A 26,474-nucleotide genomic window follows, 5' to 3' on the forward strand; every position below is an offset into this window, starting at 1 on the left:
CTATACTATCAACATTCTTTTCGGAATAAACCCAAAATATAACCTTCTAGGAGCTATTTGGAAGAAAATAAACCCTTTCTCAGCTCAAAACAAGACAGTGCCTGCAACAGCCATTTAAAATGTGCTGCAGATATCATGTCATTCTGGAAAACTCTATGGATATCTGATTCTTTTTTTGCCTACATTTTTAATTTCTTCAGGCTATTCAGTGTGCTCTGCCGCTAATGCAATCACCCTTGGCAAGCCTTTGCCTGCCCCAGTAAATAAAATTTCTTAATCCCACGCAGAGCTTTATATTCAACGAAGGCAGGAACAATGAGTTAAATATGTTTAAAATAATAGACCTCCTCCCCATCATTTCTTCCCTGTTTTTTTGTAATGTGTCTATATTTTCATCTACACCTTATGTTTACTTACTTAGTATTAACTTTTTAATTATTTGAGTTTTGTTTTTGTTTTGGTTTTTTTTGCAAAGGCATTCTGCTGCTGTCTTTTGAAAAAATGTTAGTGAATCATTTTGCAGCCTACCTCTTCTGTGGTTTTACCAAAAGCATTTCTTAATGTGGGTCAATATTTTTCTCTGCTTCATAAAACAAGCCTTCAGAAGGCCTATTTTAATGTCCCACTGTGTCTTACCGATTAATAGGTCTTTCTTGCTGTGTCCTCTTTCAACTCTTTTGTCAACAAGAAAGAGGTAACTATTTAACATAAGAGAAAAGTATTGCCTAGCTTTCTGAGCAAAGGTATTTGAATTTACTGGGGATATGTAACAAATTTTTACTTTCACTGTTCCTGAAATATATTGAAAGAGTGTTAACAGTGGAGGCATACCACTTCAAACCAGTTATTAGCTGCTTCCATTGTTGAACTGTGACAGCATCTTCTTTCTGGCCAGTGGTGATGCTTCTTCCCATAATAGTACTTGAAGTTCCTGCCTTGTCTGATCCATGGATGACTATAATCAGTAGGATTGTCAACAAGATCCAATCTGTTCTACATTTGGAAATATTTTGAGGGCTGGAGCCTGTTGCCAAAGCCTCCTTTTTTTGCTTAGTAGAACTGATTTGCAGCAGGTTCCAGCAGAAAAAAGGCCAGCTCACTTACTGTGCAATGCCATGCAGCCAGCTGCTGGGTAACAAATGTAGATTGAAATCTAGTTAAGAGTGCTTTTTCTTCATAGGTTTTTTGACCTGCCCCCTTCTTTTTCACCTTAAAGATACTCTTGTAACTCCTGTACTCTACAAAACTATTTTACAAACTGATTGTTGCAGTGAGGATTTATGGAGAACTGTCAAGTGACAGGCTGATCCTGATGCAGTGAAGGTGCTTTTTGAAAACCAGTGTATTGTCTGTGGTGATCTTCCCTCTATGCAGTGTCACAAATACTGCTGCCTATATTTAATCCTTTTACAACTTCCCATCAGGTTGGCACAGAGTGGCGATCCCCCTTCAACCGTTGCATTATCAATGAGTGTGTCCGGGTGAACAATGAGGTTTTTGTACAACAAAAGAATATTTCTTGCTCTCAAATGGATGTGCCTCATTGTCCAGAAGGATCTGAATTACATTGTGACCAAATAATAGACTGCTGTCCTTCCTGCAGATGTGGTAAGGTTTTGTTTATGACAAATGGAATCACTAGAGAATGAATCATCTCATGCGTTGAACTCCTGTTTCTTGACAGCAATTTTAAAAGTGAATGTTATGCAAATATAGTATTACTCTGAAGCTCTCCTGTATAATTTGAAAATTAAGTACAGTAGCACCTGCCACTATTGATATCTCTTTCCAGCTGATGTTCACTGTCTCCTCTTGAGCTATGTACTGTTGAAGCTATTCTGCCTTTCTTCAGAGAGTCATACCAGGCTATATTTCTACAGCTGCATTGTTAAGCATTTAAAAGAGGTCTTGAGGTGCTTTTGGCCTAGGAAGGTTCAATGCTGTCTCCAGTGCCTGATATGAACAAGGAGATTTCAAGTTACCATGCTGTCTTCTGTGTGCCTCTGAGCATTGCTCCTGTGACCGTTTCCTAGCAGAGACTTGGGTCAAAAGTCCAAATCAGAAGATTTCTCTGTGTGGGGAGGACTCCCAGTCATGCTTAGTTGACAAGTATATATGCAACCACAGGTTGAGGAGCTAGCAGTGGGAGGAGGAGAAGGAAAACACACTGTAACTTGCACAAAACTTGAATGCATCATGTGAGAGTGTGATGCTTGAACTGGAGGGTAAATTTCATATTGTGCCATATATTCAATAAAAACAGCTTGGCAAGAAATCTTTGGAGGTGGAATTCAGGGTAACTGTCAAATTGCTACATTTCAAAGTACAATGTAAAATACATATAATTTTGTCTCTTTACAGTGAAACTGTATTGAAATGTCCTCAGTTGGAACTCTTAATTAGTCAAAAAAGCATGCCTGTGGTTTATTAAATCTTGGTAATGTCATGACAGTGTTAATGCTAAATGGAATGTTTTCTTATTTTTCAGTACCCCTGAATGGTTGTCCTTTGAATGGCACTGTTATTGGGGTAAGACATAATTCCTTTTATTTATGTGATGGTAAGATGTTTAGATAAATGAATAAGCTTTTGAAGAACGTAAACTTACCAGAATACACATAAGCATGCAGGACAGCTTTGTTCAGGCAGAATAGCAGTGAGATCATGGAGTAAAACCAGTGACAAGGAGCTCAGCACGTATATGTGCAGCTCATGACCTTGCCACAGGCTTCCATGTGACAACGAGTATCTCTGCAAAATAGGGATGGTAATGTTTCCTTATCTTGAAAGGATGCTTGAGAAAAGCACTTAGAAACTGTGGTAATCTGCATTACGTAATGTCTTGCACGCTACCAAACACACAGGAAACTCTCTGCAAGGGATAATCTCGAAAATGATCCTTGCCCACTTTGGGGAAGCAAAAACTTCCCGTGTTCTACCTAGAGGATAAAGCTGATTAAAAAGGTTGGAGACTCTTGTTCCACCTGTGTGGAAGGGGAAGTATCCCTCCTTGGCTATTAGCAGGAACAGGATAGCTGAGCTTCCTCACTGTTTGACCTCTGTTCCCTTTCAAGATCCCCACTGATATGTCCTCAGAGGAAATTTTTTTCACATGTATATTTAATGGATAGATTAAGACGTGTTTAACCCACTCTCTGACAGTGGAAATGAGGAGAGTTAAGCATCTGATCTCATTTATGCCGAATTTATCTTTGGAGAGCTCTGTCAATTGTTCATTGTTTCCCTAAATCCATATTCTGGCAGCACCATTGGTGTCAAAGAACTCTAAATATTCCCATCATTCCCCAGGGAAACAGGTCCTCTTTAGTCATTTAACTTAACTTTTAACCTGTGTATTCCAGCATTCTCAATATATGTCTTTCATTTTCATTTATTTAGGAGGTAAGTTTACCCAAATCTCTTTGGACTGTTGAGGTATGGCAGAGAGAAACCTTCTCTATTTCTCCTGGCTTTGATTTTTTTGGTAGTCAATAAATATAAGCTTATCAATTTGTTAGAGCTAAAGCCCTGTCAACAAATATCTGTCATTCTGTGTGTGGATTACTTCCCTGCAAAACTGAGTCCGAGGAATAACTGTTTTTCTTGTCAGAACAGTGGGAGAATGGTTTTAAAGTTGTAAAATTTGAAATAATCTTTCTTTTTGATGCATCTATTTGTTTCCTCTATAGTATGTTGTCAAAACTAGTTGTGGCATTTCATAAAGACAATACTCGTACTATACTGCCATGCAGTATAGTAACTGCTAGCTCTTACCACCTTTTGTTATAGAGAATATGCAAATATATTTATATTGTGTGTTGCAAGAAAGTGTCTTCTTTCCAGTCCTATGCTGTTCTTTCATGAACAACCAATTTTTTTCATCTTCCAACAAAACATTTACCTGATCCGTCAAGTCTTTGATTTTCAAGTCTTTTAAAATATTTTAAAATCCTTTAAAATGAAGCATAAGCAATTTTAAAAATAGAATGTCATGTTGAAGGCAAAAAGAAAACTATCTGTATTTTGGGGACTTAAAAAGAAAATACTTATGTTTCTACACTTTTGAAAAAAATTCCTTTCTTAATGAAATTGTCTCAATTTGGAACAAAGTCATAAAGTGTTTCAGCTGATACAAAATTGCATTTTAGCACATTTTCTCTCTGCTATGTATAAAAGCTGTTTTAATAAAAAATGTTGTGTTTTTTTTCTTTTAATATAGCTTTTAAAATGTGTTATTGTTCTTCTTGAAAATTAGTCTATTTATCAAACCAGCCTCAGCTCTTCTGTGCTCTTGCTATCGCAAATGTCAAATGTTAACAAATGAACATTCATCAATGCAGTAACCAAAGTATTTTCTCAAGATGGAGAGTGTGAAATTCAAGTTGAGATATAGTCTTGGAAGATTTCTAAACAAAGAGGACATTTTGATTAAAAAAACAACAATCAAAGCCATTAAATTAGATGTTAGAACTTGTCTTTAATGAACTTTTCAATTAAACTAGCTTCATTTAATGGCTTATTGTAAGATAACGAGCTATATGTCTGAAGGCTTTTGAGCATCTGGCATTACTACAGCTTTGTCTTGCACTGTTCTCTACTTCAATGACAGTTCCAGAGTTCTGGTCAGGAAGGAAGATGTGGTGTCCACAGAAGTTTATACTTCCTGGATTTCAAAACCTTTATTCTGGGTCCTTTAACAATAAGTTTCAAGTTTCATTTTATATCAAGGGAAAACTTTGCTCCATTAACTCATTCATTGAATAGTTCCAAGTTTTACGTCTTTTACTGGAGTTCTGTTAACTGACTATATCCTTAATCCCTTTACATTTTTGTCTTGTATCTGGTTACCAATATTGTATTCCAGTAATTTAGTCTATTGCATTCACTCTGCTGTTCTTAATGCTGTGAGCTTTAACTGCGGCCTTCCAAGCAGGTGGCTATATTTACCAAAAGGATTATCTATATCACTCATCTGTTTTCCCAGACTTTTACTGAGTAGAATTTAGAAGGAGATCTGAGTAGATTTGGGCTTTTTGAAGGTTATTTTGGTTGCTCTGAGTAACACTGGGCTAGGAGATGTTAGCATTTCATTCTAGGTTAGCCAAGAAAACACGATAGGTGTGTTATATAAAAGGAAAAAAAATATATCAGTCCATTATTTCACTCATTTCTGTCATACTACAGAATTTTAAGGGTTGGAATGGGCCTTTAAGGACCATCTAGTCCAACCTCCCTCCCAGAGCAGGACCATCTAGAGTAGGTCACACAGGAACTCATCCAGGTGGGTTTTGAATGTCTGCAGAGGAGACTCCACAACCCATCTGGGCAGCCTATTCCAGTATATACTCACAGTAAAGAAGTTTTTCCTTATGTTTCTTTGGAACCTCTTATATTTCAGCTTATACCCATTGCCACCTGTCCTGTCATTGGACATCACTGAGAACAGCCTGGCTCCATCCTCCTGACACTCGCCCTTTATGTATTTGTAAACATGAATGAGGTCACACCTCAGTCTCCTTCAAGCTAAAGAGCCCCAGTTCCCTCAGCCTTTCATCATAAGCTAGGTGCTACACTCCATCACCTTAGTGGCCCTGTGCTAAACTCTCTCCAGCAGCTCCCTGTCCTTCTTGAACTGAGGGACCCAGAACTGGACACAATATTCCAGATGTGGTCTCACGAGGGTAGAGTAGAGGGGGACCAGAATCTCTCTAGACATATTGCTCACAGTCCTTGTAATACACCCCAGGATGCCATTAGCCTTCTTGGCCATGAGGGCATATTGCTGGGTCATGATGATCCTGCTGTCCACAAGGATACCCTGGTCACTTTCCCCTGCACTACTCTCTAACAGTTCATTCCCCAGCCTGTACTGGTACATGGGCTTCTTCTTTCCCAGATGCAAGACTCTACACTTGCTCTTGTTGAATTTCATTAGATTTCTCCCTGCCCAACCGTCCAGCCTGTCCAGGTCTCATTGTATGGCAGCACAACCTTCTAGTGCGTCAGACACTCCCTCGAGTCATGCTAAGCTGTGTTTGTTCATAGAAAACCACTGTTATAGACATTTGCATGCTGATCCCAGAATAAAATAAAATAAAAACTATAGAACTAAAGTGTGATGCAACATTTGGATCAATGTAAGACCTTCTCCCATAAGTTCCAGGCACTTCTGTGTGAGGATTTCATTACAACATTTCTCTAGTAAGCTTTACGTTCCTCCCTGTAGCAGTAATGTTACTATAAACTTAAATTTATCAATATTTTTTGTATTTAATTGGAATCTTAGATCTGTTAGAAGATCCAATGAGGATATCAATTCTGATATCAATTGTGTCTTTGTAGGCCCTTTCTTTGTGATGTGAAAGCCTAGAACTACCATGGCACTCTGTGATAAGCAGTTTCCTTTTAGAGGGTCTGCATTAAGTATGGTTGTGATAGTAAACAGAACAACCCAAGAATACTTTGAAGGAAATCAGCATGATGAGAACAGTGTAATGTTGGTACTTTATAGAAAACCACGGAGGCCTGAATTCTTTTCAATGCTAGGAATCCAATTACTCCACATCCTTTTGTTTTCCATTTAATAGTTCGGCACTTTTACTCTGCATTTTAAACGCTGGTTTTACTAGTTTTGAAGGTGTGATGGGATCTAGCAAACAAGTTGCTAGGAATTGGTCAGGGAACTTGGATTATGTGCCAGTTCAGACATGGGTTTGATTGTAGCTATGGTCAAGTCCAGTTCTTCACTCTAGTTCTGTTCCTGTTTTTCTTTTTTTTTTTCCTCCTGTCTCAGTTTTAAGCTTTTAGGCCTCTACAGATTCTAAGCAGTATTATTACAAGAACAATAACAAGTAATTTCTGCTCTATCTGTGTGTTGTGATGGCTCAAGAATGAAATTTTATTGGCAAACCAATTCCCTAAACTTGAGAAAAAAGAACTGGTGGCAAGCACGTAGCACATAGTCAGGACAGTTCATGTCAAAATTTTCCTCATCACTTTCAAGGATTTCTTTCTTGCTTGCAAGCTTTGTGAGCAACAAAGTGAGAAATGCCGTTTCTCAGAGTAAGGAATTCTAAAGTGTTTACATGAAAAATAGCCTGTGCTGCCTGTGGAATTACAGATGCGAAAATTTGGGTCTCCGGAAAGTGAAGGCAACAGTTTTCTGTTTTCTCTTGCAAAGAATTGCTAAAAAAGTATTTAATGAAAGACATTTAACCTAGATAAAAATGCTCCTTTATTTGAGTTTTGCTGAAGAGATTGTCACTTACTTATAAACTCATTCTAATGTTTCAGCCAGGGAGACGTCTGATGGTGGATCAATGCACAACATGTCTCTGCTCCTTCGAGTCAACATCTTCTAGGAGATATACCCTGACATGTACAAAATTTAGCTGTGAACCATGCCCAATAGTAAGTGTGAATTGTCTGTATGTTCTGGTTAGGAATGGGTCTGATGTGGTCATGTTCTTCATTGCTATAAATCAGTTTATTTTCTGTACAGCTCTTGAGCCTATTGCCTTTCTTCAAGATTTTCTGAGAAGTCATAGCCCAATGTTCTTCTTTCCCTCAATTACAATAAATATATGAAATACGATCTAAATCGACAGTACAGGGAAAGGTAGCTTTTCATGGTACTCAGACCCACAGGCACATTTTACTGTGCCTTAGACTATTTACCTTTAGGGCAAAATATGCTTTGGCAAATCATTTGCAACAGAAACTGCTGTGTCTCCTTTTCTTCATACTTCAAACTTTCCTATCACTATTCCAAATTGTCTAATGCTGGGCTCAATAATATTTGTCTGATTTGCAGCTGTGCCTTAGGTGATTTGAGGTGATTGTCCCCATCAGTTTCACTGGCCTCTTTGCAGTCTTTGAATGATGCTTTACTGCCATCATCTGCAAGGAATGAGCTTGGCTGGGAAAGCCAGAGGAAAATCACAGTTTTACTCAAGTGACCAACAATATGACTGGAGTGCCTGACTAGTTCTGCACAATTAAGTAGTTTTAGCACTAATACCTCAAGTAGAAGGAGAGCTGAGCAAGTTGCAGAGTCTGGCTTAATCTCCTCCTGTCTGAAGAGCATAGACCAGCAGCTAAACTTCACTGAAAAAGGGTTAAATGTCCCTTCTACCTTTCCATGGGTAATGGATGGAGCCCAATGGGCCTAACCAAACCCAGGACCTGCTCAAGCAGTAGCCTCAAAGCTACATCTCTAATATAACCATGTGGGATTCCTGGATGACATCCAAGAGAGGCATACGTTGATTGGTCACTGCAAAAGAGAGGGGCAAAGTTTTGTATGAGTCCAGTTTTCAATCTGACTAAGGATAATGTAATAAGACAAGTTTCTGTGATTTTACTAATAAACTAAATAGAATGAGACTGCAGGCTCAGATCATGTCCTGTAACCATTGTCTTGAAGAATTGTTATCAGTGTCCTAGCTGGCCTGTTCTATCTAGCAAACTCCCAAATAATGTCCAGAAACTGGTCAATGGTTATGATAATCCAAGCCCAGCCTGTTTTGTGGGGAGAGTGCAGTTTAGACATACATATGTGTTCTTCTTATCTGCAGGGCTCGATTATTGGACTTGACTCCCTTTGTTTTGCCAGTATTGTTGTGATAAAAGGGAGAATCTGGAATACTCTATGTGGTTCTGGACCCTAATATCACTTCCCTGTGAGGTTATGATTATGGACATAGGCTTCTGTAAGCCAAGCTCAGTGCTGAGCATCTTCCTCACTTCCACAAAATATAATCCAGCAGATCAATGAAAAAACCCCAGATACACTGAAATGAATCTGTGGCCAGAAACACGTGTGCATACGTATCTTCCCATAATAAAATATACAAACATCAGTTTTTGCTTTTCAATGCAAGAAGCCAGCTGTAAAAATTAAAGGTAGAGGAATCAATAAAATACATGGGAAATAAAAAACATGGGGAAGCATTCCTGTCCTGCTTTTTTTGCCACCCACACAGTTCCCAAACAGCTCCTTTCCCCTAACTGACCCAAAAGTAAAAAGTCAACAAAAAAAAACCCTTGAAGAAAGGCAATTTCCAGTTGGGCTTATTAAACACTATGAACTTGTGTTTAGAAGATGTGCAGCTACCCAGGAGAGGTTGCAGCTCTAAGTGTATTTATGTCTTTGTAGCCATTGTAATAAATCTGTGGAACTTGAGGGGAAAAAATATCAAATAAGATGCAGAATGTCTTCATCTCTCTAAGGCCAGTGGGATTCACAAACATACTTGGGATCTTTCCTGTCTCAGAGTTGTTGATTTCATGGTATATCCAGGTTAAAAGCAATTCCTTCCTAATGGAATTATGAAATGATGGTTAAGTCTATATACTCCCTCAGGAGCACCTGCTTTCTACTGGATGCTGAATCTGTGAAAGTAAATGCACTGGTAATTGCAGAGCAGACAACTGCAGGATATTCTGCTCATCAGGGTTATTCTTTTTTTTTGGTCATTTTATGATCTACTTGAGGTGCTTACATTTTTCCTAGTAGAGCAAGTTCACCTAAATAACAATGGAATATGTTTTCTTCCAATGATTTAATAGTAACCCCCCTCCCCCAAATTCTTTTTCTATAAAAAACATATGGATAACATGCGTGCCTTCACTCAACCAAAAGTGTTTGTTGTCTTAAAAATGGTCAGCTCATCATAAGCTGGTTATGTGTAGCAGCTGGAGACATTACTGTGGGGCTCTTCATATGTTAACTCCGTTCTTTTCTGTTGGTTTTTTTTCCTTTCCATTAGCCACTCTATGCCTTTCTTCCCTCTGCCTAGTGCTGCTCATTCTCTCCTGCTCCTTGACACTGTTTTTCTCTTCCTGTGCCATTTGAGAGGGTCTCCTCTCCTCTCCTCTCCTCTCCTCTCCTCTCCTCTCCTCTCCTCTCCTCTCCTCTCCTCTCCTCTCCTCTCCTCTCCTCTCCTCTCCTCTCCTCTCCTCTCCTCTCCTCTCCTCTCCTCTCCTCTCCTCTCCTCTCCTCTCCTCTCCTCTCCTCTCCTCTCCTCTCCTCTCCTCTCCTCTCCTCTCCTCTCCTCTCCTCTCCTCTTTCTTGTTCTCACTCTCTCTTGCTCTCTTTCTCATTTTATCACATATTATTAACTCTCTGTACTTTTTCTACTTTCTTACCAGGCCATTCTCTTTTTCTTTCCATAGTCCAAATTTTTTACGTTAGCCTTATTCTCGCCTTTCCCTGCCTACTGATTATCCTGCCCTTTACTCCTGCTTTAAGCACTTCAGTCTACTTTTCCAAGTTGCACTCTGTAGTATTCATTAGCTTTACAGAGAAGCTCTTGCACACCACAAATGCAAAATACATGTCACTCACGACATTTTAATGTTTCTCACCCTCTCCTACAGTCATTGAGCTTGATTTTTTATAGTGAAAGCATAGTGGATTGAGTGGACACAGTATCTTTGTATTTGGAAATACTTGTTTCCCTATTGTATAATAAATCAGTACAAGAATGCCAGCCTTTATAAAACAAAACACAGAAGTATGCAACTAATTCGATGAAGCTAGTCTAGTCCTACTGTTTTAAAAAGCATTTTGCTGGCTACACTTTGTCCACCAAATTTTTAAAAACAAAACAAAAATACCTCTTTTTAGAAATAAGTGTAGGAAGCATGCTTAAAACAAAATAAACTCCAGAAAAATGTCCTTTACCTTCTAGAATTACAGAAGACAGGAAATCTCTGGGTCTTGCTGTGGAAAATGTGTGCCAACTTCATGTAGCATCAGGTTAAGAGATGGAAGACTTAAATATCTTCAGGTAAGTTTTACGTATTCTTTCTATTATTTATGAGTAATATGGCACAGGCTTCTGGTGAATTGGAGGAAAGTGCATTTTTTTCCTCCTTTTTGATTAGGCAGCATGGTATTACTAGTGTCTTTCCTTTTATATCTCATAATGGTTTCTCAAGAAATTTCTTTTCTGTTGTTGTTTGTAAATGATAAAAAAGGGACTTAATACCATGGGGCAAAATTCTAGAGGGACATTCTAGATGCACCTGAAAGCATGAATATTATCAAGGAATTTAAACTGGTGTATAAGCTTAAAAAATTACCTAGAAGAAATGAAAACCCTAATTTTAAATGAGAAATGGATAATTTAAGTTGAAAATGTGGATTTTGAAAAATATCTCCCACATGATAGATTTTTAAACAGGAGTGGATGTTTTCCTAATTAGCACCCATCAGCTTGTCACAAGAAACAGCATGTTACATTTTCTTTTATTCCATTTCTGAGCTGAGTTTTAGATGGGCAGATTATGGGAAAAGCTACAAAGCTGGTGAAGTGTCTAAGGAATGTGTCTTAGAAGAGCAGCTGAAGGAACTGGGATTGTTTATCCTGGAGAAGAGGAGGCTCTGGGGAAATCTCATTGCTCTCTAGAACTACCTGAAAGGAGGTTGTAGTGAAGTCAGTGTTGGTCGCTTCTCCCAAATAACAAATGATAAGATGAAAGGAAATGAACTCAAGTTGTGCCAGGGGAGGTTTAGATTGGAGATTAGGAAACATTTTTGGACTGAAAGGGTTGTTAAGCACTGGAACAGGCTGCCCAGGGAAGTGTTTGAGTCACCATTCCAGAAGGTATTTAAAAAGACATGTAGATGTGATGTCTAGAGACATAGCTTAGTGGTAAAATTGGTACTGCTAGATTTATAGCTATACAGAGTCTTTTCCAACATAAATCACTTTATGTAGGGGTAGGAGTCTGGTTTTATGTACTTTTTTTAAAGAATCTCCCACCTCAGACAGAAGTTAAATATTCATATATATATCTTTAAAAGAGAATTCATAGGTCAGATTCCTGAGTTTCTCACTTACAAAAGTTTCTCTTTTAAGTTAATGGAATTCTTTCGCCTTTAAGAGCTGAAAAAGGTCAGGCTTAGGCAGTCTTGACTGAGCTGTAATCAATATGTTATGGAAGTAAATAGAAGATGATGACTTTCTTGATAAAGAATTTTGTCTACTAAAGATTTCCATGTTTTATAAACTTCATCACCATGTTACTTTAATTGAAATATTAGTAAAGGAATAATCAGGTTGTATAGGATCCTGAAAACTTATTGTCCTATGTTGTTTCTCAGCAAAGCTAATAGCCCTTACATTTTTACAGCCAAATGAATCACTTCAGGATGGCTGTGACGGTCACTCCTGTAAAGTAAATGAAAAAGGGGAATTTATCTGGGAAAGGAGAATCACTGGCTGTCCTCCATTTGATTCCAGAAGATGTTTGGCTGAAGGAGTAAGTAGTGAAACGGGTCCTGTTTCCAGGTCTCCTAATAGACTCTGTCATGTTTATGGTTCTGTATATAGGTACCTTATGTGTACTAGAGTGGAAAACCCCAACCCTCCCCCAGAACCTTGGCTAAACTGAATTTGAACTTTCTTTGAAATTTAGAAAAATGTAAGTTTTCTTTCTTTCAAAATGTGTGCTGTTTTTTTTATGTGGGACTGTACAGCAGGGGAGATGCTGAGCTTCTGTTCCACAGGAAGAAAATGGTTGCTCTAGCAATGTTTTCAGTTCCTCTGGTATCCAGAGCAAAACTGTGTGTATAACTGAGAAAAAAATTTTTACTATGAGTATACATAGGAAATACTGAGACTTTTTTTTTTCTCTACCCTCCCGTGAGGTCAGAGAAAGAAATTTTCACAATGCTGTAGGAAGACCTCAAACTTCCACATTTGCACTTGTTTGTTATAATGGTATAATAAAAACCTCCACTCAACATGATCACCCATATTTTTTACCATTTCAGGTTAGCCATACACTGAGGAATGGAATGCAGATTGGGATGTAGCACATGGGGTCTTGCTTTTGCTCCTCTAGCTTCACACAGCTGTTGATACCCACTTGTCCCCATTCACTTGGGCATGACAGGTAGCAGGAAACCTTTAACAAAACATGTGCCCAAGCCTCTCTCTGCATCCATATCATGCAAATGGAGGATTTTATGTGTATAATGTAGGAAGAATAAAGTTTCTACAGTACTTTTCTCACTTTGTGTAGTCATTAGAGCACACATATTTTGTTATACAAAGATTCAAACATTTAGAAAAATGCTAGATTATATTATAAGATTTGGCTTATTATCGTATTCTAAAGGTTTTCATTGAAACTTGAATATTTTTTTTAGTAAAAAACAAAAAAAAAGGCCTCCAAACTTTTGCATGTAAGTTCAGGTTTTTAGGGCAACAATGGCACCACCCTGCAGTATAATTATTTCTCCATGTTTCCTTTCACTGTGTTTTTTCAATAATTTTCCACCATACATATATTTTTGAGAATTACTTTCTAAATGATATTAATGAACCAAAAGAAATAAAATTTTTGGCTATTAAAACTTTTTTGACAGATATATTATGATGATTTGACTGTAAATTTTCAGTTGTGGATTAGACATGTTTTTATCCATATTGCTAGAAAATCCAAGAGGTACTGTTTAATTCCTTTCTTAAATAGACATAAGACTTAAATACTATTGGTTTTATCACTCTAATTCTCAAAAATTTATTTATATTCAATGTATTTGCTTTAAAAAGCTCCTTATATGAGGCAAAAGCAGTATTTTCAGGTGTTAAACTTGGTATTAGTAAATTATTTCCAATTAGATGTCAACAAGCACAAGTTTAAAACCTTAAAATGAATAAAGAGGTTATTACTAATGTAGTTTTATATTTTTTGTACAACATGGAAATGCAATTCTTTTTGCCTAACATGCCGTTTTAAAAATTCCTTTGTATTCTTCCAGCAGAAAAAATGTGTAATAGTTGTGCCTGAAGAGAAATTTTCTTTTTTTATTATTTTAGGGCAGAATTGCAAAAATTGGCAATACCTGCTGTGACACATGTAAGTAAATAAACCTTGTATGGAAATTGCAAAAAGTGGAAGCTACTGGGTAAGAAGATTTGTTTGGCAATAAGATGCAGTTTAATGAAACAGAATTAAGCAATGCGGATAAAATAAACCATCAGTCTGCCCTCTGACTGGGATACTGCTGTCATGTATTGTCCACTCAAACATGTGTTTTGACAGTATTCACAAGTGCTTAGAAAGAAATAGATACTCTCCGCATTTTATGCAGATGTTAATTATGAATGTTTTATTTTATTGTTCATTGGAAGATTATAGAAACAGTAGTGCACATACAGGTTGACAAGTCACATAACCTGATACTGAATATGTGAGGCAACTGCTTCATGAATAATAAATCAACTTAAAATGAAATTAGCAAAATAACCCTGGCAGCATAAATTTGATTATTATTGGGTTTTGATAATTTAAGAACCAAAAAATAGCAGAAGAAATGCTTGTCAAAGGTATGTTACTACTGAATAGCCTGACAGCATCTTAAATTTGTCAGGAGTCAATCCTACAGTGCTTAACTTCATGCATCACTGTGTAGATAATTCAAATGTCAGTCAGGCTGTGAGCGTAGGAGGGATTTGCTTACATGACGAAGGATTGGTTGGGTTCTCATTTCTAAAAGGAATCTCTGATGCCTTTGTGAACAGACAACCTCTTAGTTTTTTCCATTATATGTAATAAATTAATAGTACTGCATCACTTTTTTTTAAAGTAACAAAAGATTGGTATTATCTTTTAAGGTCAGAATAACAACATCTTGCCTGTGTTCCATTATCTATCTTTTGTTTTTGTCTCTGTGCATATGCTAATAAATAAAAGATGGCTAGCGTAGCAGCTCATCACCACACTGGCACAGGAACTGCTGTAATAATACCCCTGATGAAGGACATTAACTCCTATAGAGTTTGTAGCCATTGCCGGTCTGTATAATCACTGACTTCCAGCTTGAGAAATAGAAGTCAGAAAGCTGTTGAGGTAGATTGTCATCAAATGGCTTGAACGGGTAATTTAGTTTAGAGATTGTTAATCTACCAGGCTTCAAGTAAGGAATACTGAACATTATTTGTTAACAAAACCAGATTTTAAGATTTAAAAGATGGGGTTGTGGGCAGGTACTACTAATTGAAAATGACTATCACTGCAATTGAGGAGAGAAACCCAATGCCGAATATGAAGATTTATTTAATTTATAGTTATACCTCCTTGCAGCAGCAAGAGCAAACTCGTCTAAGTAAAATATCACGTGCCTCAAAATGGCCATATTGTATGAGTCTTCAAATCCTTCTTCACAGGGATGTTTACTTGGATGTAGCTCAAAACTTAGAAGTCCCATACTACAACACAGTTCTATTCCCAGTTGCTCTCTTACTCAGGGTCCTTTATAAGGAAAAAGCCAACATTTTCTATCCATCCAACCAACTGTGGATTATCAATTGAAGGACAGCGATTAATACATAGCTCTGAATCAAACAGATACTTCTAGATGCCAAAGTCACTTTCTCCTCTGTATTTAGATCTTTTCACAAATTCTCTTTCTCCTCTGTATTTATATCTTTTCACCAGAGCTTTTATTAGCAACATACAACCTGTTACATACTCTACAGGGAACACCAAGGCTTGGCAAAAAAGCTGCTGCATAGCCAGAGTAATTATTCTTAAAAGTCAGATAAGAGAATAATCAGTTTCTCATGGACATGGAGACTTAGCTGTAGGTTACATTATCTTCCCAGGTCTTGAAAGAGTTTGTCTTTCAGACACCTCAGTACCATAAAGAATTTGGCAGAGAACTTGTTCTCTCAAGTTCAAAGCATAGTTCAGGGTGAAGACTTTGGTTCAGTACAATCCTATGTGGCTTTGAGCAAAGACTGTTTAAGAAGACAGTTTCCCTTTCTATGTCATGCCTTGTCAATTGGATTTTGTTAGCACGTCTGAGAGCATTGTTCCAGGTTTTAAGTGTGTAGGAGCACAAAACAGGCTTCTCATTATATTTTTGTGTTACTAGCAAAGGACTTGGTTATTTGCAAAGGATATTTATTCCTCATTTTCCCACTCAAGAAGCAGAGATACAACTTTGTTCCCTCTTTTCCCTGTGGATCTCAATTGCATGTGTCATGTTAAGTTAAAAACACTTGCCTTTGCAAGGGAAGTACAGTCTACAAAAAGGTAAAGGAGAGTAGTAAAGCAAGAACAAGTTGATGAGTCAGGGTCAAAAGGGTGATGAAACTCTGTTCAGTCTGATGACAATTATTTTATTTGGGCTTTTTTTTTGTTGTGCAGACTCAATTGTATATTCCTTCCAGGTAGACAAGTTTTAAGAAATGAAGTGATGAGATCATTAAAAGAGAATTGGCATTTCTAGCCTTGGAGCCAGAAACATTTTATTTATTTATTTATTTATTGGAATGTAAAGCCTTATAGCAAGACACAGACCTAATTTGGTACTAAACATTCACATGGAAAAGGTATCGAAAGCTGATAGGAAGATGGATACTTTTTTTTTTTCAATTCATGTATCTACTTAGTTGTCCAATTGGCCAGCCACATTCCTTCATCTGTCTGAAATGTGGTTGTACATATGTAAAAAATAGTCTAGTATTCTGGTAAATACAGAAATGAGTTAACTAGAAATGAATAAAAGTAGGAGTCTGTCTTCACACAGAGGCATAGTGCTGTATTAACACTATAAAAATCTGCTGTTTTCAGTGAATAAAATATCCACTTAAAAAAACCAAGTCAACACATTAGCTCCTGCACAAGTCTTTAGATGTGGACCAAACCAGACAAGGGTGTTCAGATCAAAATATTCTGGATTAGTCTGTATTTGAACATGTCAATGGCAAAATTACCTTCAAAAGTGGAAGAGCAGAGTCACCATCGACTATCACAGATAACAGAGCATAGCAAATCAACCTCACTTCACAAAGAGGCATCAGCAGATTCCTTGTTCCTGCACCCTTTCCACATTCCAGACCTACTGCCTCTTGTGTGACTTTCTAGTTAGATGAAAAAAAGTCAGGGAGAATTAGCCTAATATTAAGGGCAAAAAGTGTTGGAAAACAAGTATTGGAGTATTTCATGACTTAATGGAGACAGTGGAAAAGCTCTCATTGACCCAAAGTTAGATTTTCTCAGAAATAATTTTCTAATTTTTTTTCCCTAGTTTTTCTTTTTCCAATAAGCTCCTGCAAAATCCGCCAGATATGCCAGAATTGTTAGGAGATTGGGACATCCCTTTTTTCTGTTGTATCTGATGACAGAACAAGGGGTAATGGGATGAAGCTGGAACACATGAAGTTCCACTTAAACATAGGAAAAAACTATTTTACTGTGTGGGAACAGAACAGTGGAACAGGCTGCCTAGGGGGCTGTGCAGTCTCCTTCTCTGGAGGTCTTCAAAACCCACCTGGATGTGTTCTTGTGTGACCTGATCTTGGTGGACCTGCTTCAGCAAGGGAATTGGACTAGATGATCTCTAAAGGTCCCTTCCAACCCCTACCATTCAATGATTCTATGATTGTTAGGAATTGTCAAATCTAGGCTCCCAAAAGGGGTTGTATGTCCTCAGGTCTGGACAACAGTGAGGCTGAACATGTATCCTGATAGGCACACACTCAAACACAGGTATGTAATGTGTATAGACACATAGACTCTCAGCACCCTGGCAAATGCAGCCAGCAAGCCCCTTCTTATCCTGAGCCTGCCTTTGGCTGATCAGGATGAAGATCTTTGGTGGTCTTAGGTACCCACTCTGTCCAGTAACTGGTCCTGCATCCCTGCTAACTTATACTTGTGGATCCTATGACCTGAGGTACAATTCCAGTTGCTGACACACCTCCACGCACACACATTCATGCAGAACAGAATCCATCACCCAAGACAAGCAATTAGAAATGAAGTTTAATAAGAAGTCAGGACAGATTGCAGAGATCAAACACAGAGCAAAATCGAACAAAAGTATGGACCAGAAGCTGTTTAACATGCAATTGCCCCCCTTTATGCGTTTATCCATCCATTTTCCCATGCTGGTTTCTTACCAAACCACCTTTATCCCTCTCTTCCCCAAACTGTGGTTCCTCCTCTAAAAAATTCCATGGTAAGTAAGCTTTGCAGAATCCCCAAAATGTTCTTCCCTAGCATCACATAATGAGTCCCACACAGTCCTGAAGGCATTGACCCACCATCTGCAAGGTGATCTGGAGAGCTGCTCCCACTGGCTCATCTTGAAAAGCATCATCCCAAGACAATGAAATATCTCTCCTGTGACAGCCCCAGGGGAAGAGCCAGTTCAAGGTGCTCTGTGTCTCTGACTAGTTTATTGGGGCTCTCATGTGTTTCATCTTTTTTCTTGTGTACCTGCTTGTCCAATATAGCATTGAACTATGTCTAAAAGGAGTTGTCTAACACAGAAGCCAACAGGTAAAGGCAGAGATTAGGTGGCAAGATGACATTGAAACAAATCAATCAATTGAAAAGAAACATGATGGAAACCCTGGTCTCCAGTGGAATTTTAGGACTGAAGTGTGACGTAGTCACACAGCTCTACGTTAATTACTCTAAGGAGACACATCTAATTCTTAACAGTAATAACATCTCACTAACAGCAAGTCCAGTAATTAAAGGAAGGGAGTTAACAAAACCCAATTGTCAGCATTATCAAACACTTTGGTTTTAAACTTTTTTTTTAAAAAGCTCTTTTTTTTTTTTTTTTTAACTCGGTAGGTGTGGAAGTGGAATGTCGACCTGTGAGTACCAGGCAACAGTACAGGAACAGCAATGGATGTGTGGCTGAAAAGGAAGTGCCTATTTCTCATTGTGAGGTAAATAACAAAAGCACCCCTTCTAACCCAAGCCTACCCTTGCCCCCTTTCTCTCTTCCAAAAAGGAAATCTTTGCCTCTACTACAGCTTCACTTCAGTGAGTAGAGCATCAGTTTCTGTCCTCATTGGTTCACTCAGTGTAAACCTTCATTGGCACTTATTTCCTAAAGTAATTTGGTGATGCTGAATTTTCCCTATCCAAGAAAGCATAATAAACACAGACATGTTAGACATGAAGGCTTTGTTCATACCACTCTCTTTTGCTTCCACCACAAATTAATAACTTTGAAGTGGCTTTGTTGGCACTTTCTACATTAATAAAAACCAACCAAACAAAAACTTATTATTAATGAGACTGATTTTCAGATCTGAGTTTACAATTAGGCACAGATATCCCTCTTCAGGCCCTGAAGCTGATTTATGAGTGTAAATAGATATTTAGATGCGTGATACTTTAAGAGACATTTAAACTTGAACATCATGATTTGACTTCTATGTTCCATATGCTTGCTCTATGACTCCTCTGTTACCCTGAGCACTAAGCTGTTATGGTCTGCATGTCTTGTGCATGTCTTCCACAATTGGTTTAAATGTTTTATTTCCTGCCTATTATTGCTTACACCTTTACAGGTCAACTTCCAACTGAAATAGCAGCCTTCCCGTCTAGATATTCCCGTCTCTCTGAGATTGGGAACCAAAGAAGACATTCTCTTCCCAGACTGGGTTGTAGCAGTACAGCTGCTCAATCTGACATAAGCAAGTTTCACACAATGATTGTATATAGCCTTTGTATACCATCCAAATGATGGCATTCGAGGATAGTCAACAAGCAGATGCCTTCCACTCAGCACCTTGGGTATTCTCTTTAGTTAAGGCAGTAGACAGAATGAGTCTCTGTCTTTCCTATGGGTACTGGGAAAAGAACAGGATCAGAAAGGTGAAGTATTAAGGGAGTAAATGCCCAGGCTTTTCAGATAGTGATCTGGTGAAGGGCCTTCATTTGCTCACAAGTGTTAATAAGAGTGGAAACTTTAAGAACAACAACAAAACCACTTACCTTTCACTAAAAAAAGAGAAAAAACAATTAAAAAAATTGAGCTCTTATCCTATCCACAAAGTCAACAATAATCAGATCCCTAGCCATAACGTCATACATATTGAAGTTTGCCCTGCAAAAGTACAGATTTTATATTGTGAATCTGGCCATATATTGAGTAAACTAAATATTCCTCCTATAGCTGGTATTGACAGCAGTGTTTCTAAAGTCCTCCCTCATAATGTTATTCCTTTTTTTATGTGTGTTAACTTCAGAAATAAGAGTATGGAGACACAGTTTGATGTGGGGCTATTTTTCTTTTTTACATCGTGAAAGTTTATGGCTACAGGCATTGACAGCTCAGTCTAAATTATTAAAGTGTCCAGACAAGTAGGACAAAGAAAAATAGCAACCAGTAGGACAACAATGGTTGTGTGACTTGCAACATTTGGGCTGTAGTACTGCTCTGGAAGGGAGGTTGGACTAGATGATCATTTGAGGTCCCTTCCAACCCTTAAGATTCTGTGATTCTGTGACATCCATATTTGCTTAGAAGTCAACATAATCACCCTGGACATCACCCATGATAGTTTTAATTTTAAGCTATTTTTGTGTATGACCATTTCCTTCACCTCTTCTTTGCTATGCTTATGCCCATGAGACATTACTCTTCCACCAGCATTTCACAGTCTGGAATCAAATACCTGTTTTACAGCAGATCACTGAACTCCAGGCAAAGTTATCTATGTATATTTTGAAGGGAAGAACCTGGATTCTGATTGCACAGAGGTCTGGCACTGTCCAAACTTGATATATATTTTTTTTCCATTTAGGGCAAGTGCAGAAGCAACACCAGATACTCTGTTCAGACAGGGAGGTGGGAAGACGTGTGCAGCTGCTGTACAGCCACCAGAACAACCACAGTCACAATTCCACTCCGGTGTGCCAATGGGACAGTGGTGCTGCATTACATACCTTCTGCCTCTCAGTGTGAATGCCATTCCCGGAATTGTACAGACTGAATATCTCCAAGAAGCCCAGTTGTATAATCTCAAGTTCTATGATGAAGGAACTTTACAGTGCAAGCCTCAGTTTCTCTCTGTAGACCATTTTATCCAGTAGAATCCTGACTAACCAATTGTATCAACATAGCAAACAATAAAACTTACTAGCACAATGTAATGTTTTATGATTATTCTTGGGGTGGTTTACAGAAGAGATATTGCAGATTGTATTATTTCCCTTTTTCTTCCACCATGGAAAATAACCCACGTTATTAAAAAAGTAAAAAAAAAAAAAAGCAAACCCTCAACACAGTAACAGAAACAATCACTTCTACTTAAAGAAAGTATTACAAAGCATTTAGCACTGTCTTTACACTTAGGTTCCCTGCTTCAGACCTTAGTGATTCACTGTGGACTCTAGGTTTCTGGGTTTAGTTGTGGTTTTTTTTCCCCCTCCAGTCAGGGAGTACAGTAATTATGGCATAAGACTTCATACTGAGAAGGTGGCGTTCTTAGTACAAAAACAATACTGATTGTGGCTCTGGCAAGCAAATACCTTTATGCAATACATATATGTCTTCCTCCTAAAGCTGAATGTGAAGAAACTGTGTTAATCGCAGGCTGTGTACCTTCTTCAAGTCCTCACTACTTGTGAATAGGTCTGAGGGACAGCTCTTAACTATTTGCTTCAGTGCTTCCACAGACCAGCTTGAAGAGAAAGCTCAAAGGTTATTTCCAAATACTGGAACTTCATCTGTTGCATTAGCTACAAAAGTTACAGTTCTTTCAAATGCAGAATTATCAGTAACAGGTCTAATTTAGTTACTGCTGCCAGGGATAAATTTAGCGGAATTTAAATTCTATTTGGTCTGGTCAGGCCAAGGAAGATTAAAAATTTTCCAGAGAATTGTTGTTCTGGTGGAATCTAGTGCAACTTCTCATTGACTTAACTTTTAAGAAAACAATATAAATAAATCAGATACAGGAGATGTATTTTTAAAAAAACCCACAATCCAAAAAACAGCAACACCAAACTCTCTGTTTGTTTGTGGTGGAATCACCAAGGCTTGTTGAAAAAAATCTGTTTCTCCAGCTCTAGCAAAAGTGTTCTTGAGCTAGTGAAAAATGTATGTAGAAGTCGTGAAGCATAAGAGTGCTCCTGAGAAGCCTGGCAGAAAAGGTGAAGAAATCGGGTGATCCTTGTGTAGTTTTTATGTTGACATCTATAGAAATGGCAGGCATTTCAGAGGGCATTGTCACCAATTCCCCTGGGTCATAAGGAGAAAGGTTTAAGATAAAGAGCTATTGCTCCTCACATGAATGCCAATTCCACATGATTAAATGGGTTTCCCCCTCTGCATGAATGACTCACTTTGGGAGCAAACAAACTCCCTCTGTGCTTTCAATTAAACAGGCAAGTTGTCTTTCTTTTATGAGAGGAACCAGCCAGATCCATGCCTCTCTTTGCTATTCAGTTGTGGATTCAACATGTTGAATTGTAAGCCCTTTTTTTTCTTGTTATTCATTCAAGACATCCACTGTTCCTGAACAGATAGAAGTGCAGGTGTTCTAAGCCTCTCTATTTCTTCTGCTATGGTACTGCAGTAGCCCCAGGAAGAGAAACCAGTTTTAATTGGCACCGACCCCAATTACTGTAGTAGAACTATGTCACAAATTTTCCTCCATCCTTGCATTGGTTCCCTGTTGTAGCTGTCTCTGCATATTAAGGCCTCTGACAGACGGATTTGGGTCACCCAGGTAATCAGTTGCATAGCAGCTCATTTGAAGCTGCAAATAAGCAATACCTGGAACAGAAGCCTGCGACATAAGAGAGGATCAGAGAAAAGAAGTGAGCAGGGAGTAAAAGCAATTTCTTCCTCTTCCCCTTTACCATTGCTGAGCTGCTCCTTTGTTTCTATCAGTGCCCTCACCCAGACTGACCCTTCTTAGCTCATGAAGGCTTACAGGACTGCAGTCTAAGGGCTTATGGCTGCAGACAGATCTAATCAGATAATTGTATTAGTCAGACAGTAGCTTATAGGACATACAGGAGCATCCACAGGGACAGAGAGCGCCACAGTTTCCTGGAGCTTCTGGAAAGCAGACACACACAACTAGTATGTTCCACTAGCAACAAGGTGGATGAACAAATCTGTCCAACAGAGAGGCAAACATTCCTGCTTTCATTACTTCTACCTCAATTAACAAGGAAAATCTTGTGAATACACGTCTCTCGAGAGAAATAGGCTAAACCAAACTGACTTTCAGAATGAAGCAATTAATATTTTTTCCTAAGGAGCTCCAGATTATTTATTGGAAAGCTGCTTGGTTATAGGATCGAACTCATAGCAGAACTAGCTCAGTGTAATTGCATAAACAGAACCATATTAAATCAGTTCAAGAATATGTGCCTACTATGTGGCTTGTAACTTGGTTGCAACTCTGCTTTCAAGCATCTGTGTCAGTGGATGGACTACAGTAGGTATGCAATACATCTCATGAGAATTTGCTGTATTTTCTTATAGAATAGAGTTCTGTGGTCTATATGGTTTTATTCGGGGATGTCCACCAACTGTATATTCCAAAGACAAAGCCCTGTCATGCTCAAGGCTAGAAGCAACTTTTTCCTCTAAAATCCTGTTATAGAAGCAGACAAGCAGGAAAGAGCAAGAGAAAGGCAATAATATCTCTTTAATGGACTGAGAAGGTACATCATTTTTTGTCTTTGAGTTGCTGGCATGAGAATCAAACTTTTTGAGGCAGCCTGCCCCCAAAGATCTGTCTGTTGTCTAAAGCTCTAGTGGTGGTCTTGGAATTCTTTCATGCAGGTTTTGATTGCTGTTTAATTTAGTGGAGCTCTACTGTTCTCAGAAGCATTCTTTCCTGTCCTGAAGCCTATAATGAAGTACCTGCTCAGTAGAGAGCTGTATACTCCAAGACTAGCAGTGTGCTAACACATCAGACAGTACTGTACGTCAAACTGCTTCATTGACATTCCCCAGCAGAATCCAGGCTTTGTGGAACATGGTTTGTACATACTACTTGTGAGCCTTGATGGCTTTGAGTTATCTTAGTATCTGCCTTTCCAGCAATGACTCAGAATGCGTTCTTCCACTTCAGAAGACCATCTGGATCATTGAGCATGCTGCAGGATAGATTTACAGGAACATTAAATGGATTTGGGGAGCAGTCTTATATAACTCCTTAATTATTCAAAGCATCTAATCTCTCTGCTAACTTTTACAGACTTGTAAGCACCACTCCTCTACAGCAGGTGAAACACAATCTGCTATGTTGGTATTATTTGTCACAGCTCTGTATTATCAACCAATACCATACCTAGGTACCTCATGATACGCAGTGATGTCAAGATAGGATTTTCTGCATTGGAAAATGTCCTTAAAAATAGACCACAGACATAGTTCCATTTTAGTCAGATGGATATTGCTTCCTATCATATGGCCTCCTGTGTATATTATTTATTACCTGAGCTAGATGTATTACCTGTAACAGACTCATCTTTATGGCTTATGAGAGCTAGTAATTTGAGTCCATACAGGCAGAACTTTGTGTCCACAGGGATCCCAGCAAGACCTGGCTCTACACCGCCATACTATTCCAAAATTAGTGGATGTGACTTTCTGGTTTAGCATTTAGTTGCTGCAGCATATATCATGGTTTAAAAATGCCATAATTTTCAGCACATTTTCATTAAACTCTCCCAGACAAAAGTGTACACAAACCAATAGGTTTGTTCTCTGGACAGAGAGCAGATTAATTGGTTATAAAATATCAAGGCAAAAAGCAACCGCTCAACTTCTGCTCCCCTTGGAGTATTCTCCTACTTTGTCAGCAATAACTTACCAGGAGCTATATGGGATTGTAAAACGCCCTATACCAGGTAAGCATGAACTACACTGAGATTTGTGCAACTGTGGATATCTGAGCAAAGCAATCAAGCAAAGAGCAATTCTTTGTTCAAATGAATGAGATGTTTATGCAATAAAAAAAAAAATTACACCTCAAGGCTTGTACTCATGGGCTTGAGTGCAAGCAAGAGCCTGTTTGAAGTAGTATCTCTCCTGCTAGAAAGCTTACACACAGCAGGTGGGGACAAGTTTTTAAGATTTTGTTTGCTTGTTTTATTTCTGCAATCTAATAGTTTTTAGATTAGTCGGTCCAGAACCTATGGCATCTGGATAGTCCTTGTTTTGTAACTGAAGGCAGTTTCTAAATGAAGCTGACATAAGATACTAGCAGGGTGAAAAGAATAAGTATTTGATACCTGTTGATACATCACCAAGAAGTTAGGAAATGCCATTCCAAAGAAGGGACTAAGAAGAGTGGGGCAATTTAATTTTTCCTATCTGAAGACATTTTTCTAATTGAATACTAAAGCAATGGTTAAAAATTGTTCTATGACATTTAATCTACTCATCTTCCCTGTGTGCACAAGGACAGACTCTCATCGTTACTTTTCACTTTTCATCAGGAGTAAATCAGAGTACAGAAAACTTTGACTGAGCTGTTGAGGCCAAGTAAAGAGATGAACACAGCCATCTAATTTAATCTCTTTGTCTTTGGTCTGCCTACGGTTGCCCTTTTAAAGAAACAGCTATCTAGTGACAATTTGTCCAGAGTTTAAAGTAGCATGTGTATTTCTTAGCCTCACTGGGAAATTTTTACAGCTCTCAGGCCAAGTTTTGGGACACAGTAACCACACTCTACAAATGCAGTATCTTTAATAGCTTGGCACAGTGCACCAGTATGTTTCTCTGTGGCATAGACAGCTGGTCATGACACAGTGTGTGATCCTAATTCACAGGCAAGTAGAAACACTATACACAGTCATTGAAGAAATTTACTTCTGCATCTCACAATACAGAGACTGTCCTTGTGTCACAAATCTGTTAAAAATATAAAGATTTTAAATCCAAATAATTACACTTCCCTCCAATTACCATTAAAAAATAAATCTTTCCTCAGATGATATTAGTCATCAACAACTTTTCTTCCCAAGACATCATTTAAATTGTAAGGTTGAAGGCTAAGCACAATTCATCACCTGTTCTGATTAGACAGTTTATTATAAGATAATCCCCTGAATATTTCATGCAGGAATGGCAGTGCTGGATCCAGGTAGTAAGGTAATGTGAGTAGTTGAGATAGAGCTTTACAAAAAGGTTTCTGCACTTACCTCCTACCTGTAAGCACTATAAAGCTTTGCAGATATAAAGACACTTTTCCCCACAGAAACCGCCTCCAAGATGATCTAATCCTTGATTAATGTTTTTTTTTAACAGAGCGGGCTCTGTTGTAAAGCCCTGGTTTTATATTAGCTTTTTTTCCTTCTCTCCTACACTATCTCTCCACTGCCTTCTGTGGAGTCTGGACAAAGTATGCCTGTTATTATGTTGTTTGCCAAGGCATTATGGAGCACAAAGACAAGACGCTGAAGTTCCAGCAGATAATTACTGTGGCCTCTCAGGTCGAGGGAATTTTGCCTTTTTCCTTCTCTTTCCTCCGTGATGGTAATCACCAAAACAGAAGTTCTTGCTAAGTAGCTTTGGTTTGTGGTTTGCTTAAAGCAGGATCAAGCCAGGATGGAAATAGCTGCTAGTGCTGTCTACTACTTAAGCCAGTACAGAGGCAGATTGTGCACCTGATCAGTGTAGACTCATCCTATTAGCACTGATGCAACTTCCAGCCAAACCTTCAGGCAAC

At 38.3% G+C, this 26,474-nt stretch overlaps 1 protein-coding gene across 1 annotated transcript in view; it reads left to right on the top strand.

Moving 5' to 3' along the window:
- VWF (von Willebrand factor) overlaps window positions 1–20,923 on the top strand; it is a 146,057-nt gene extending 125,134 nt beyond the window's left edge. Inside the window, exons 45-52 of the mRNA XM_062007398.1 lie at window positions 1,425–1,608; window positions 2,489–2,529; window positions 7,294–7,410; window positions 10,695–10,793; window positions 12,142–12,270; window positions 13,836–13,875; window positions 18,613–18,710; window positions 20,580–20,923. Of these exons, the coding sequence (XP_061863382.1) occupies window positions 1,425–1,608; window positions 2,489–2,529; window positions 7,294–7,410; window positions 10,695–10,793; window positions 12,142–12,270; window positions 13,836–13,875; window positions 18,613–18,710; window positions 20,580–20,768 (897 nt within the window). The 3' untranslated portion in view covers window positions 20,769–20,923. The remainder of the gene's footprint in view (window positions 1–1,424; window positions 1,609–2,488; window positions 2,530–7,293; window positions 7,411–10,694; window positions 10,794–12,141; window positions 12,271–13,835; window positions 13,876–18,612; window positions 18,711–20,579) is intronic.
- Window positions 20,924–26,474: the final 5,551 nt, after the last annotated feature.

This window comes from Colius striatus, chromosome 1 (assembly GCF_028858725.1).
Source record: "Colius striatus isolate bColStr4 chromosome 1, bColStr4.1.hap1, whole genome shotgun sequence".
Lineage (NCBI taxonomy): Eukaryota > Metazoa > Chordata > Aves > Coliiformes > Coliidae > Colius > Colius striatus.